The sequence below is a fragment of the Cervus canadensis genome, chromosome 23 (assembly GCF_019320065.1).
Source record: "Cervus canadensis isolate Bull #8, Minnesota chromosome 23, ASM1932006v1, whole genome shotgun sequence".
NCBI lineage: Eukaryota > Metazoa > Chordata > Mammalia > Artiodactyla > Cervidae > Cervus > Cervus canadensis.
Genome location: NC_057408.1, coordinates 47,966,269 through 47,979,743, shown reverse-complemented (window position 1 = coordinate 47,979,743; position 13,475 = coordinate 47,966,269). Strand labels below are relative to the sequence as shown.

Below are 13,475 nucleotides of genomic sequence, written 5' to 3'. Positions count from 1 at the left end.
AATGAATATAATTTTATCTTTCAAGTATATCTCAATTTTTTTTTTTTTAAGAAGGTAAAGCACTGGCAAGAGAATTGTGTGGTTTGCTGTGAAGGCTCTCTTAAGTTTTCACATGTGACTAAATCATCCGGTTGGTACTGGTTTAATGAACACGAGGTGTCTGTGAACAGAGCCATGGTTCCCGTCTTTAGATCCTTTGTTACCTCTCCTATGTTCTCTCTCATCTTCGTGGAACCCGCCTCAACAGTCCAAAAGGCAAAGCGGACCTTGACTCCCCTGCCCCCTGGTGGAGATTCGAATCCCTTCGGTCCCAGAAGGATGACACCTGGGTCACCAGAGGTGACCTGGCCTGCCACCTGGATAACTGCCCCCAACTTGGGAAAACGTGTCACTAACAGATTCTGAGCTAAACACAGCCAACATCTCCAGAGTTTGGAGGAAGAGTAGAAATGAAGATGAGAACGAAAGGGATGCTCAGGACTTCCCTGGCGGTCCAACGGTTAAGACTCTGAGCTTCCAATGCAGCGGCGTGTGCCCACGTGAATGTCAGTGGCTCGGTCATGTCCTTAAGAGCAGAAACTACGCTTCTTGTTCATGACTGTAGACCCAGGGCCTGGCAGGGCAGCCACACACCCAGGGATGCAGAAATATTCACAGAGTGAATGGGGGTGGGGGTGCGAGAAGAAGTTTCCGGACAGATCAGAGGAGAGAAACATCAAGACATGGTCTAGGAAAAGACAGAAGTTTGGCTATGGCTGGAATTTCTACAGCCAGACAGATGGACGGGGCCTAGGTGGTGAAGGGCTTTGCGTGCCTCCAGGTAGGTTCTGGGCAGTCCTGAAAAGCTGTATGTGGGGGAACATGATCAGATCTGTGTGTCAGAAAAGTCCCTTGGTCCCTTGGAGTGAGTGGAGTGGCCTTGGCCACAGGAAGGCCACCTATCTTCCCGGCACGCCTATAAAAAATGTGTTGCCTGAATGACCCACTAGCCTCTCTCGAGTTTAAGAGTTCCAAATTTTTGATGGAAGTCATCTGAAATAGGCAGATATTAGAAAAAAGGAACTCTCAAAAGAGGTACCAAACTAAAAGCACCAATGGGCATCCCTGGCGGCTCAGTAGTAAAGAATCTGCCTGTCAGTGCAGGAGACAGGGATTCAAGCCCTGATCCGGGAAGATCACGTGGAGCAACTGAGCCCACACTCCACAACTAATGAGCCTGTCCTCTAGAGCCTGGGAGCCACAGCTACTGAAGCCCTAGGGCCTGTGCCCTGCCACAGGAGAAGTCACGGCAGTGAGAAGCCTGGGCACCGCAACTAGAGAAAAGCTTGCACAGAAACAAAGACCAGCACAGCCAAAGATAAAACATAAATAAATAAAATTATTAAAAAATAAAACTACCATCCATGGCTGATTCATGTCAATGTATGGCAAAAAACCACTACAATATAAAAAAAAATCTACCACTCATAAGATTAAAAATCATAGCTCATGAGTACAAAGCACCTACTATGTGCCAGAAAGTGTTGGGAGCACCAAGTAGTTGATAGGATCCTCCTACGACTCTTGGATGGGTGACATTTCTCTCCCCGTTGCACAGATGGAGGCCCAGAAGGTGAGGGAAGCTGTTCCAGGTGGTGGAAGGCAGAGCTGGGGTGGGGAAGAAAAGAAGTTTTCCCTGGGGTGGGCTAAAGCTCCCAGCACTCTATGGGAAGCTTGTCATCAATTTCCTCGTGGTGCTGGGATGCGGTGGGGTAATGCCCACTCCCCCACAGCCCCCAGGCCCACAGGCATCTCTTCCTCAGCACCCCCTCAGCCCCTGGTTCATTACTGGCCTGGAGGTGAGTTCTGTTCAGACCCATAAGCGTATGCTGGGTAACCGAAAGGGATGTCGAAACTGTGGTCCTTGAAAATAATTAATGACCACCGTCAGGCAGCCTTGACTGGAAACAGATGGCAGGAAAAAGGCAGGCACTAACCTGGGCCGTACATAAAAAGCATGTCTTTGAAATTTCAAGCAAGGGAAGTGAAACTAGCCTTTTGCGTAATCATTTACCTCTTTCCGAAAACACTTCTGGTGCCCACAGATGATAACTTCGGCTGCATTATGCAAAGTGAGAAACACAGGAATGGCCTGAAAGAAAACAAAGGGATAAGCATGAAAATATTTCTTTGATCTCATAATTACATAATTCTTGATGTCTGCTTCAAAATAAAAGATCTGTGGGAACTGTTGGCATTCACATAGCTACTCCTCTCCAGCAAAAACCCTTCTGCGTGGATCAGCGTTCTCGCTGCTGGCATGATGCTTGGTAGGTGTAGGGACTCCCTTCCTATGGGTTTTCTCACCACTTATTAAGCACCTACTGTGTGTTGGGGACTGTGCCAGGTGTAGGGGACACATCCCATGAACAGCTGCACACGTGACAGATAGGCTGTCTCTCTAGAGGTGAGAGCTCTGACCAGATGCACAGAAAGGCAAAACTAACCCAGCGTGGGCAGAGCACGCCTTCTCGGAGGAAATGAAGCCCAAAGTCTAAACAGGAACCGAATGATGAGCTAGAATGAGCACAGCAAAAAGAGATAAGGTGGGAGAAGGCTGGAGACAGAAGAGCACACGAGAGCCCAGAGGATCTGAGTGGGGTGGAAATAGTGTGGAAGGGGAAGGTGGGCGAGGGGAAGGTGAGGAGGTAACCATATCAAGCAGTCAGGACCATCCAAAGGGCCATAGGAGATGCTGAAGAGTTTAAAGTCCAAGTGACATGACTACATCTGCATGTTTATAGGAACTTGGGCTGCTGGGTGCAGAAGAGACAGAGATGATTACAGAAGTTTAGCGGTGTGGCAGATTGAAAATTGAAAACCCTCAAAACTCTAGCCGCAGGACTTCCCTGGTGGTCCAGTGGCTAAGACTCTGTGCTCCCAAAGCAGGGGGCCTGGGTTCAATCCCTGGTCAGAGAATCAGATCCCAAATGGCACAACTAAGGATCCTGCATATCGCAACAAAGATTGAGGAGGCTGAGCGCTGCAACTAAGACCCAGCACAGCTGCATGCATACTAATACATATAAATACACACAAATACATATAAACACATGAAAATAAGTGTTAAAAATAAAAACTATGCCCAAGTCCTAATCCCTCGGATTTGTTAAAGTCGCCTCATACAGTAAAAAAGGGCCTTTGCAAATATAATTAAATCGAGAATCTGGAGATGGAGCGAATACCCTGGATGATCTAGGTGGGTCCCAAATGCAAATACATGTATCCTCCTAAGAGAGAAGCAGAGATGTGACACACATAGAGAATAGGCAATGTGACCCCAGAGGCAGAGACAGAGGGATGCAGCCACAAGCCAAGGCATGTCAGCAGCCCCCAGAAATTGGAAGAGGCGAGGCCCGGATTCTCCCCAAGAGCCTCTGGAGGGAGCACAGCCGTTTCAGAACCCTGGCCTCCAGAACTGGGAGAGAATAAGTTTCTGTTGTTTTAAGTCACCCAGGGATGTAGTAATTTGTCACAGTAGCTACAGGAAACTAACAGAAGGAATCCCCAGACGGCGGCCTGAACCTGGTAGTGGCTGTGGAGATGAAGAAAAGTGGACACAGGAGGGAAACATTTAGGAGACTAAAGTCAATGGTGGAATAACTGGGATCAACACTGTAACCCCCAAAAAAGGGGGAGAAGGAGAAAATATTTTTAAAATGTTACACTCCAGTGGGACAAACCTAGGTTGCATATTAAAAAGCAGAGATATCACTTTACCGACAGAGTTCCATATAGTCAAAGTTAGGGTTTTTCCAGTAGTCATGTATGGATGTGAGAGTTGGACCATAAAGAAGGCCGAGCACCAAAGAACTGATGCTTTCAAATTGTGGTGCTGGAGAAGACTCTTGAGAGTCTCTTGGACAGCAAGGAGATCAAACCAGTTGATCCTAAAGGCAATCAGTCCTGAATATTCATTGGAAGGACCAATGCTGAAGCTGAAGCTCCAACACTTTGGCCACCTGATGTGAAGAGCTGACTCATTGGAAAAGACCCTGATGATGGGAAAGATTGAAGGCAAAAGGAGAAAGGGGCAACAGAGGATGAGATGGTTAGATAGCCTCACCGACTCAACAGACGTGAACTTGAGCAAACTCTGGGAGATGGTGAAGGATGGGGGAAACTGGCATGCTGCAGTCCATGGGGTTGCAAAGAGTTGGACACAACTTAAAGACTGGACAACAAGCAGTGGGCTGTCAAGATACACAGAGTACCCACTGCACACTGACTATTGCCGGGCTGTTTGCTAAGAACAGCAGTCTTTCCTAATTTGACAAATGATCTTGACAAGGCCAAGGGAGGGATTGAAGGGCAAGGGATATTTGCTATTATCTTTGTTGTTGCCACTGGTGATGTTTCCTGGAAAGCAGAAGAAAATCAAGAATATGCATGGGTTTTGGCATCAGCCTGGGTTTCAGGCTCCAGCTCCACCATCTGCTCATGGAGCAGGGCGCTCATCCAAACAGTTTGCTCCTCTGTAGTATGAGGATAACAATACCTACAACCTGAAGCTATTGGGAGGAAGGTGGAAACCATGCAGGAGCCCTGCATGAAGGCTGTCAATGTTAACGGGTACCAAGCCTCCACTCAGTGGTGTCGATTGAGGACAGCTAAGAAGACAGAACAGAAAATCTATAGGTTAATCCTGTGGTACATGACAGTGAAAATAAAAGGGCCATCTGAGCTGAGAAATTGTTCCCGCTTCGAGGACCCTTAAGTGGGTCTTTAAGCAGATGCTACTGTCCTATCACTTCCAGGTGGATTTATTCTTAACTTTGGGGAGGATATATTTTTACCTTGTCATTAAGACTTTTATAATTTTATAGCTCTGCCCTATTTTAGTATTTTGTTCTAACTCACACTGTTTCATTTCATTCTGAGCTCTTACCTTACATTTTTCTTCCTTTTTTTTAATGTTTTCTACTCTTTTTCGTTGAAAGTTCAACTCAACTCTTTTTTTCCCTTTAAAATCATAATTATTTCCTATGTTTTTCATCTTTTGTGCCTCTTTTTATTCCTCTTAAGCTTTTATGTTTTCTATTATGTTTTATGTATTTTAAGATTACTAGAGATTTTTTTAACTGGCCTCATCCATTAGGTTCATGTTGGGAAAACTTGGGCCCTGGCCTTCCAGGTCTGAGCCTAAGAAGACAGAACAGAAAATCTTTAGGTTAATCCTGCAATACATGACAGTGAAAATAAAAGGCCCACCTAGATCATATTTATTTAAAATTAAGACCTGATCCCTGGGTCAGGAAGATCCCCTGGAAAAACAAACTGGATCCCACTCCAGTATTCTTGCCTGGAAATCCCATGGACAGAGAAGCCTGGCAGGCAGGCTACAGTCCATGGGGTCACAAAGAGTTAGATAAGACTGAGCGACTGAGCACACAACAAGAAGACCTGATTTTACATGTTTTTGCCTCCTTGACTATAAAACCAGAAAGGAGATGAGATTTAGGATTGACTCAAAGAGTCGGACACGACTGAACGACTTTCACTTTCACTAGACTCTAACTCTTGACCTCAAAGAGGTTTTATTTTCTCAATTTTATAAACCGTCAATAGGTTCTTCCATCGCCCTAGCAGAATCTGAGCAGATTCTGTAAAAGGATCTATCTGTACATATAGAACTGACCTTAAAGTTCACTAATAATAGGTACCAACAATGTGTCCAGCACAGTGCTAATTATTTTAATTGCATTCTCTTATTTAAATCATCTCTCAACAACTGTATCCACAGATGCTGTTACCCTGATTTACGAACAAGGAAACTGAAGCTCAGGGTGATGGGGCAGCTTGTTGGTGAGCTCACAGCTGGTTCAGGGTGGGACTCCAGGATTCCAACCGAGTAACAGCAAAGCCCACACTCCCAGACCTGATGTTTGTTGTTGTTTAGTCGCTAAGTCACATCTGACTCTTCTGTGATACCATGGACTGTAGCCCACCAGGCTCCTCTGTCCATGGGATTTCCCGGGCAAGAATATTGGAGTGAGTAGTCATTTCCTTCTCCAGAGGATCTTCCCAACCCAGGGAGAGAATCCATGTCTCCTACATTGGCAGGCGGGTTCTTCACTACTGAGCCACCAGGGAAGCCCCATCCTCGAAGTTATAGGATCCAGGTTATGGCAAGCTCCCAGTGGAAGCTTCCTGGATCCACACCTGTACAAAGTCCATCACAACTGTGTATTGTTCCAAAATCTGCCAGTCTTCGTCCTCCAGTGATAAAACTGGTGTGATCTAAAACGGATGACCTTAGCGTAAACTCCATGTTTAAAGGGACATCATCCATTTCTACTTTAAAATGGTCTAATCTGAATTTCTCAAGCCATTTTTCTTGACTAAGGAGCTAGCAGACTTTAGAAACAGTAACTCTACTATTGACTTTTATAGGCCTCCAAAGAGATCTATCAAGAACAATACTAAGGCAATCTGCAACTTATAATTACTGACTTTCCCTTGGCCTCCACCTCTGTGTACCAAGCCTTAATCTGAACTATGAGATTAGTTCAAGAGACGCCAGTGACCAATTATTTCAGAAAACCTGCCCTTTACAGACTGAAGTTCAGTAGACCTACTTCTGTGAAATCAGACAAAAGTTGTGAGAAATGAGGACTTCCCTGGCTGTCTAGGGGTTAAGACTCCTCACTTCCACTGCAGGGGGCATGGGTTTGATTCCTGGTTGGGGAATTAAGGTCCCACAAGATACATGGTATGGCCAAAAAAAAAAAAGGTTCTGAGAAATGATAATAACAATAGTAACAGTCGAGATACCCTGAATGCTTCCTATGTGCCAGACTCCATCCGAACTGCTTTTACATGTTGAATCATCATAATGACCCTTTGAGAGAAACACTAATAACATCCCTATTATACAGATGAGAAAAGGGAGGGATATACCTTGATTCTCTTTTTAAACCTGCCTCTTAATAATCTGAAACCACTTTTAGACAACCTAGACACTAGCTTGCTGCTAAAGAGAACAGAAAATCAAGTCTGTTCTTCCACACTGTCAAGGCGCTAGGAACGGCCTCAATAACAAAAGGTCCCACCATCTTTCATTAGGAAAAATGGCCCAAGATCAACTACCATGAAACCCAAATCATCATTTTTGACATAAAACATAATTGACCAAGTTCAACTACACTGCAGTCCAATTCATTTCATGACTCAGGGGCATAATTTGCAACTAATTTATTCTTGGAGTCCATTCACTTAAAATTCAACATTTTGTCCATGCACCGTTGGAAATTTTTCTCTGGCTGTAAAAAGAAATCAGTAACTTTTACTTCAAATTTCTCATTATTCCCATGCTTCCCAGCGTGGAATTTTCAAGCCTTGATTGTTGTTTGTTCAGGTGTTGGGACTGACTTAAAACAGTTTTCTATGGAAAGCTCTGGCTCTGTCCACAGGCACGGCCTCGGGTCCCTCTGCAGGAGTGTGGATGGCTCGCTTAGCCAAGCTGTGGGTTGGCTTCTTAGTTTTGTAGAACATCAATCCTACCTTCAATTTGGATGTGTGTGACTTCAATCTACAATATATTATAGAATAATTCATTGCCAGGTTCTTGCCAAAGAATATACCTTTGAACATTTGTCTGCCTAGTTTTTTATCAAAATCATGCCTGCAGAAATAAATGTTCCTAAAGGAAAGGAGTGAGATAATTGCAGAGCAGCAGTTTTAACCCCAGAGAACTGTTCCTACTGAACCATGCTGTCATCACGCTACCAAACGGACTAGGAATCCCAGAAACTAGGTTACCATTGGGTTTGTTATAAGAATGAGACCAAAGACCCTATGTGGCCAATCCTACCCATAATGAGGACTAAGTAACTGAGAGTCCAATGGGTAAAGAATCTGCCTATGATGCAGGAGACACAGGAGATGCGGGTTTGATCCCTGGGTTGGGAAGAGTCCCTGGGGAGGAAATGGCAAGCCACTTCAGTATTCTTGCCTGGGAAATGCCAGGGACAGAGGAGCCTGGTGGGTTATACAGTCCACTGGGTCGCAAAGAGTTGGACACAACTGAGCACAGAGCATACAGAAGGAATTGAGAGCAAAGAAGGACACTGCATTTCTTCAGCAAAAGCTTGCATTTATCTTACAAGCATGCAGAGTCTTCTAACTTCTTTACTTCACTGCAAAAAGATAAAGAGCTGAAACCAACGCCCAATTATATGTGTTTCATAAGATGCTATAGCATAAATTTCTATGTGCTAAGTCTCTCTGTGGCCTTCTTCTATTTCCCTTGACCTAGATTTCTTTTATTTTTTCCACTTTAAGATTTTATTTATTATTTATTTATTTTACTTTATAATATTGTATTGGTTTTGCCATACATTGACTTGAATCCTCCATGGGTGTACATGTGTTCCCCATCCTGAACTCCCCTCCCACCTCCCTCCCCATCCCATCCCTCAGGGTCATCCCAGTGCACCAGCCCTGAGCACCCTGTCTCATGCATCAAACCTGGACTGGAGATTCGTTTCACACATGATAACTTACATGTTTCAGTGCCATTCTCCTATATCATCCCACCCTCGCCCTCTCCCACAGAGTCCAAAAGACTGTTCAATGCATCTGTGTCTGTTTTGCTGTCTCGCACACAGGGTTATTGTTACCATCTTTCTAAATTCCATATATATGGGTTAGTATACTGTATTGGTGTTTTTCTTTCTGGCTTACTTCACTCTGTATAATGGGCTCCAGTTTCATCCATCTCATTAGAACTGATTCAAATGCATTCTTTTTAATGGCTGAGTAATATTCCATTGTGTATATGTAGCACAGCTTTCTTATCCATTCACCTGCTGATGGACATCTAGGTTGCTTCCATGTCCTGGCTATTATAAACAGTGCTGCGATGAACACTGGGGTACATGTGTCTCTTTCAATTCTGGTTTCCTCAGTGTGTATGCCCAGAAGTGGGATTGCTGGGTCATATGGCAGTTCTATTTCCAGTTTTTTAAGGAATCTCCACACTGTTCTCCATAGCGGCTGTACTAGTTTGCATTCCCACCAACAGTGTAAGAGGGTTCCCTTTTCTCCACACCCTCTCCAGCATTTATTGCTTGTAGACTTTTGGATAGCAGCCATCCTGACTGGCGTGTAATGGTACCTCATAGTGGTTTTGATTCGCATTTCTCTGATAATGAGTGATGTTGAGCATCTTTTCATGTGTTTGCTAGCCATCTGTATGTCTTCTTTGGTGAAATGTCTGTTTAGTTCTTTGGCCCACTTTTTTATTGGGTCTTATTCCTTGTTAAGCCCCCAGTAGTAGACTCCCCAATAAAATATTTGCTGAATAGAGAGCCCCCAAAATAATCTTGCCTTAATTCTATCATTTGGTTGTGAGTTTAAGGTGGAAAAATCAATAAAGAATGTCCCCACCTTGCCTTTGCAGAGTTAAGTCAGCTTCCTCTCAGGAGGTACACATCAGAAGAACGGCTTCAAAGTCTTGTTGGATAAAGGAGGCCTTTATGGAGCAAAGCAACTCCGTAAGTGTTTTGCATAACAACACGCCCACGGATTTTAACTGAGTGCTTTCTCCCCCAGTTCCTCGTGGATCCATGAAACTGACAGCTTGGCACCAGCATGTTGATGCCTGTTTTCCATCTAAGACAAGCTGTACAAGTACCTCATGTTTCATCCACTCTGTTGTAGATTTTTAAGCAACTATGTAAAAACAAAAAAACTCAGAAAACAAAGAAAAGATGCTGGGTTGAGTTATTTCACTAAAAAAGAAAAAAATAAGTGTCTCCTTTCTGTCTTCCTCCTCCTCTAGCCAGGTGTATTTGGTTTGGGGTTGTTTCGCTTTGCTTGGTGTTTGAAATGCAGCAACTTCTTTCTGCCCATGAAAAAAATCTGTGTTCTAGGTCAGGGCCATTAAAATTGCAGTCCCCTCAGACGAAAAGGAGCTCCAGGGACTTCCCTGGTGGTCCAGTGACTAAAGACTCCACTCTCCCAATGCAGGGGGCCCAGATCAGGGAAATAGATCCAGCCTGCTGCATTTAAGATCGAAGATCTCTCACTTTCAAACTAAGACCCAGAGCAGCCAAATAAATAAATTAAATTTTTTTAAAAAAAAGACAATAAGGAGCTCACACACAGAATGTAAGTCGGTGCACTGCTTCCTTCTTCAAAAAGTATGGCTGTGAAAAAAAAAAAAGCCAGCTCAACTAAACAATGTGTTTAGTGCCAAGCTTGATGTTCACTCTGGCACAGTCTGCTTAGGGCCAGGTAACAAGAGCTCTTGATGAAAGTGAAAGAGGAGAGTGAAAAAGTTGACTTAAAGATCAACATTCAGAAAACTAAGATCATGGCATCCAGTCCCATCACTTCATGGCAAATAGATGTGGAAATAGTGGAAACAGTGGCAGACTTTATTTTTGGGGGGCTCCAAAATCACTGCAGATTGTGACTGCAGCCATGAAATTAAAAGATGCTTACTCCTTGGAAGAAAAGTTATGACCAACCTAGACAGCATATTAAAAAGCAGAGACATTACTTTGCCAACAAAGGTCCGTCTAGTCAAGGCTATGGTTTTTCCAGTAGTCATGTATGGATGTGAGAGTTGGACTGTGAAGAAAGCTGAGCACGGAAGAATTGATGCTTTTGAACTGTGGTGTTGGAGAAGATTCTTGAGAGTCCCTTGGACTGCAAGGAGATCCAACCAGTCCATCCTAAAGGAGATCAATCCTGAGTGTTCACTGGAAGGACTGACGTTGAAGCTGAAACTCCAATACTTTGGCCACCTGATGTGAAGAACTGACTCATTGGAAAAGACTCTGATGCTGGGAAAGATTGAAGGCAGGAGGAGAAGGGGAAGACAGAGGATGAGATGGTTGGATGGCATCACTGACACAATGGACATGAGTTTGGGTAGACTCTGGGAGTTGGTGATGGACAGGGAGGCCTAGCGTGCTGCAGTGCATGGGGTTGCAAAGAGTTGGACACAACTGAGCAACTGAACTGAACTGAACAAGAGCTCATAGGCTGTCACCGCCTGTGGACTACACTTGAAGAGGCACTGCTCCAGGTTAGAGAGCTCTCCACGTGCCTGAGACATACAGGACTGACATTTACAATGGACTTTTGAGGGTTTATTGGCTACCTCATCTCCTGATCCCTTTCTTTGATGAAACACCCCAATATCGAGGATGTGCCTCCTTCTTTATCAGTCTATGGGTGTGGGTGGGGATCCTGTGTGACCAGGGCTGGCCAAATAGTGTTCTCGGTCTTTCCAGTCACGGTGAATGGTTCAGGGAGGACATGATCCAGGGCCGGCCAATCAGCATAACTCCATCCTGGTTAGTTTTTAGTTTTTAGACCTGGGATGGGCAGTGGCCCTAACTGATGCAATCAGAGTGAATCCTGGAAATTATGCAGAAGCTGCAAAGAAGACAGTCTTTTTCCATTAGACTTGAAGTTGTAAGGATGTGAGCCTGGAATCAACAAGACTCATGAGGGGAAAGCTGAACTGTGAGATGAAGCAAAGACAGAGCAGAACTGACAGACAGATAGCATCTGGATTCTGAGTAGGTCTCTGGAATCTCTCTAACAGTTCAGTTCAGTCGCTCAGTCGTGTCTGACTCTTTGCGACCTCATGAACCGCAGCACACCAGGCCTCCCTGTCCATCACCAACTCCCAGAGTCCACCCAAACCCATGTCCATAGAGTCGGTGATGCCATCCAACCATCTCATCCTCTGTCGTCCTCTTCTCCTCCTGCCCTCAATCTTTCCCAGCATCAGGGTCTTTTCCAATGAGTCAGTTCTTCGCATGAGGTGGCCAAAGTATTGGAGTTTCAGCTTCAACATCAGTCCTTCCAGTGAACACCCAGGACTGATCTCCTTTAGGATAGACTGGTTGGATCTCCTCCCAGTCCAAGAGACTCTCAAGAGTCTTCTCCAACACCACAGTTCAAATCTCTCAATCAAGCCATGCCTAAAGCAGTTTCTAACGGCTGACTTTTCATTAATGTAAACCAGGAGATTTCCCCTTTGCTCAGAACAGTTGGTGAGCTTTCTAGCACTTGCAACCATAAGAGTCTCAAGTCTATGCAAGACTATTATACCCAGGGCTCATTTGAAAATCCACATACACTGACCCTAAAAAGACAAATCAGAAAAGGTGAAAGGTGGGGAGTCAGAAGAGCTTTCCATTAGGTGCAGAAAGTCTTGGTAACTTGCCACACCTAAGTTCCTTCCTCTGTCAGGTGACTGGAAGAACCCCACGGAGAGATACAAAGGAAATCACTCCAGAAACATATGAAAAAGCACCATACAAGCAAAAAATCATCATCATTATTAACATGACACCTTGCTTATTCAAACTAAAAAATTGTGGGATCCATAACTATCCAGAGCATACAAAAAATTTTACAAGCTTTTGTACAACTATAGATTTTTTTTTCCCCAAACAAATCCTATACTCTATGGTTGGAGAAGCAGCTCCCCCTACAGGCCAGAGGGCATAAAGTGAGGCCGCAGACCCAAGGAGCCCGACCGCATCAAGATGGGCAGTGGTGAGCCAGCCTGGCCCCTATTCCAGGATCAGTACCCACCAACGCGGTGTGGCGGCTCACCTCTTAGGTCAGTCAGGCTGTTCTCTCCCCCATCACACACAACATCCCACTTACTCAAGCTTATGAATCACGAAAGAAAAATGATGATTTCATTTAGAAATTACCAGTACTAATTCTCAACCGCTATTTTGCAACCTCGGAGTTGTCCTTAACAACGCTATCATTATCCAGAGAGGCAGATTTTGTTTGTTTTTGAGAACAGCTACCATAACACGTTTTCATATCTGACTTCTAAGGAGCCAGCACACAATAAACTTTATGTTAAAAAACAATATTGTTTTGGAACTTCCCTGGCAGTCTAGTGGTTAAGACTCCATGCTTCCAATACAGGGGGGTGCAGATTCAACTCCTGGAGGAGGACTAAGATCCCACATGCCATGCATCATGGCCAAAAAAAAACAAAACTAAATTATTTGGAGAAACATCATGGCTTAGGTAGCGATGACCGCTCCCAACAAGTCTGAACCTCTTCAGCCTCTCCCCCAGGAGACCATCGCAGTTGGCCAACCCTCTGATCCTTGGCAGGCTTCCCTGGTAGCTTAGCTGGTAAAGAATCTGCCTGCAATGCAGGAGATTCTGGTTCAATTCCTGAGTTGGGAAGATGCCCTGGAGACAGGATAGGCTACCCACTCCAGTATTCTTGGGCTTCCCTAGTAGCTGGTGGTTTAGATGGTAAAGAAAGTGAAAGTCGCTTAGTCATATCCAACTCTTTGCGACTCCATGGACTATACAGTCCATGGAATTCTCCAGGCCAGAATTCTGGAGTAGGTAGCTGTTCCCTTCTCCAGGGGATCTTCCCAACCCAGGGATCAAACCCAGGTCTCCTGCATTGCAGACAGATTCTTTACCAG

At 44.6% G+C, this 13,475-nt stretch overlaps 1 protein-coding gene across 11 annotated transcripts in view; it reads right to left on the bottom strand.

Moving 5' to 3' along the window:
- TMEM241 (transmembrane protein 241) overlaps positions 1-13,475 on the bottom strand; it is a 112,263-nt gene that overhangs the window by 67,060 nt on the left and 31,728 nt on the right. For all 11 annotated transcript variants that reach the window (XM_043443744.1, XM_043443749.1, XM_043443748.1 and 8 more), the window contains one exon: positions 2,054-2,131. In XM_043443744.1, coding sequence (XP_043299679.1) covers positions 2,054-2,131 — 78 coding nt within the window. The remainder of the gene's footprint in view (positions 1-2,053; positions 2,132-13,475) is intronic.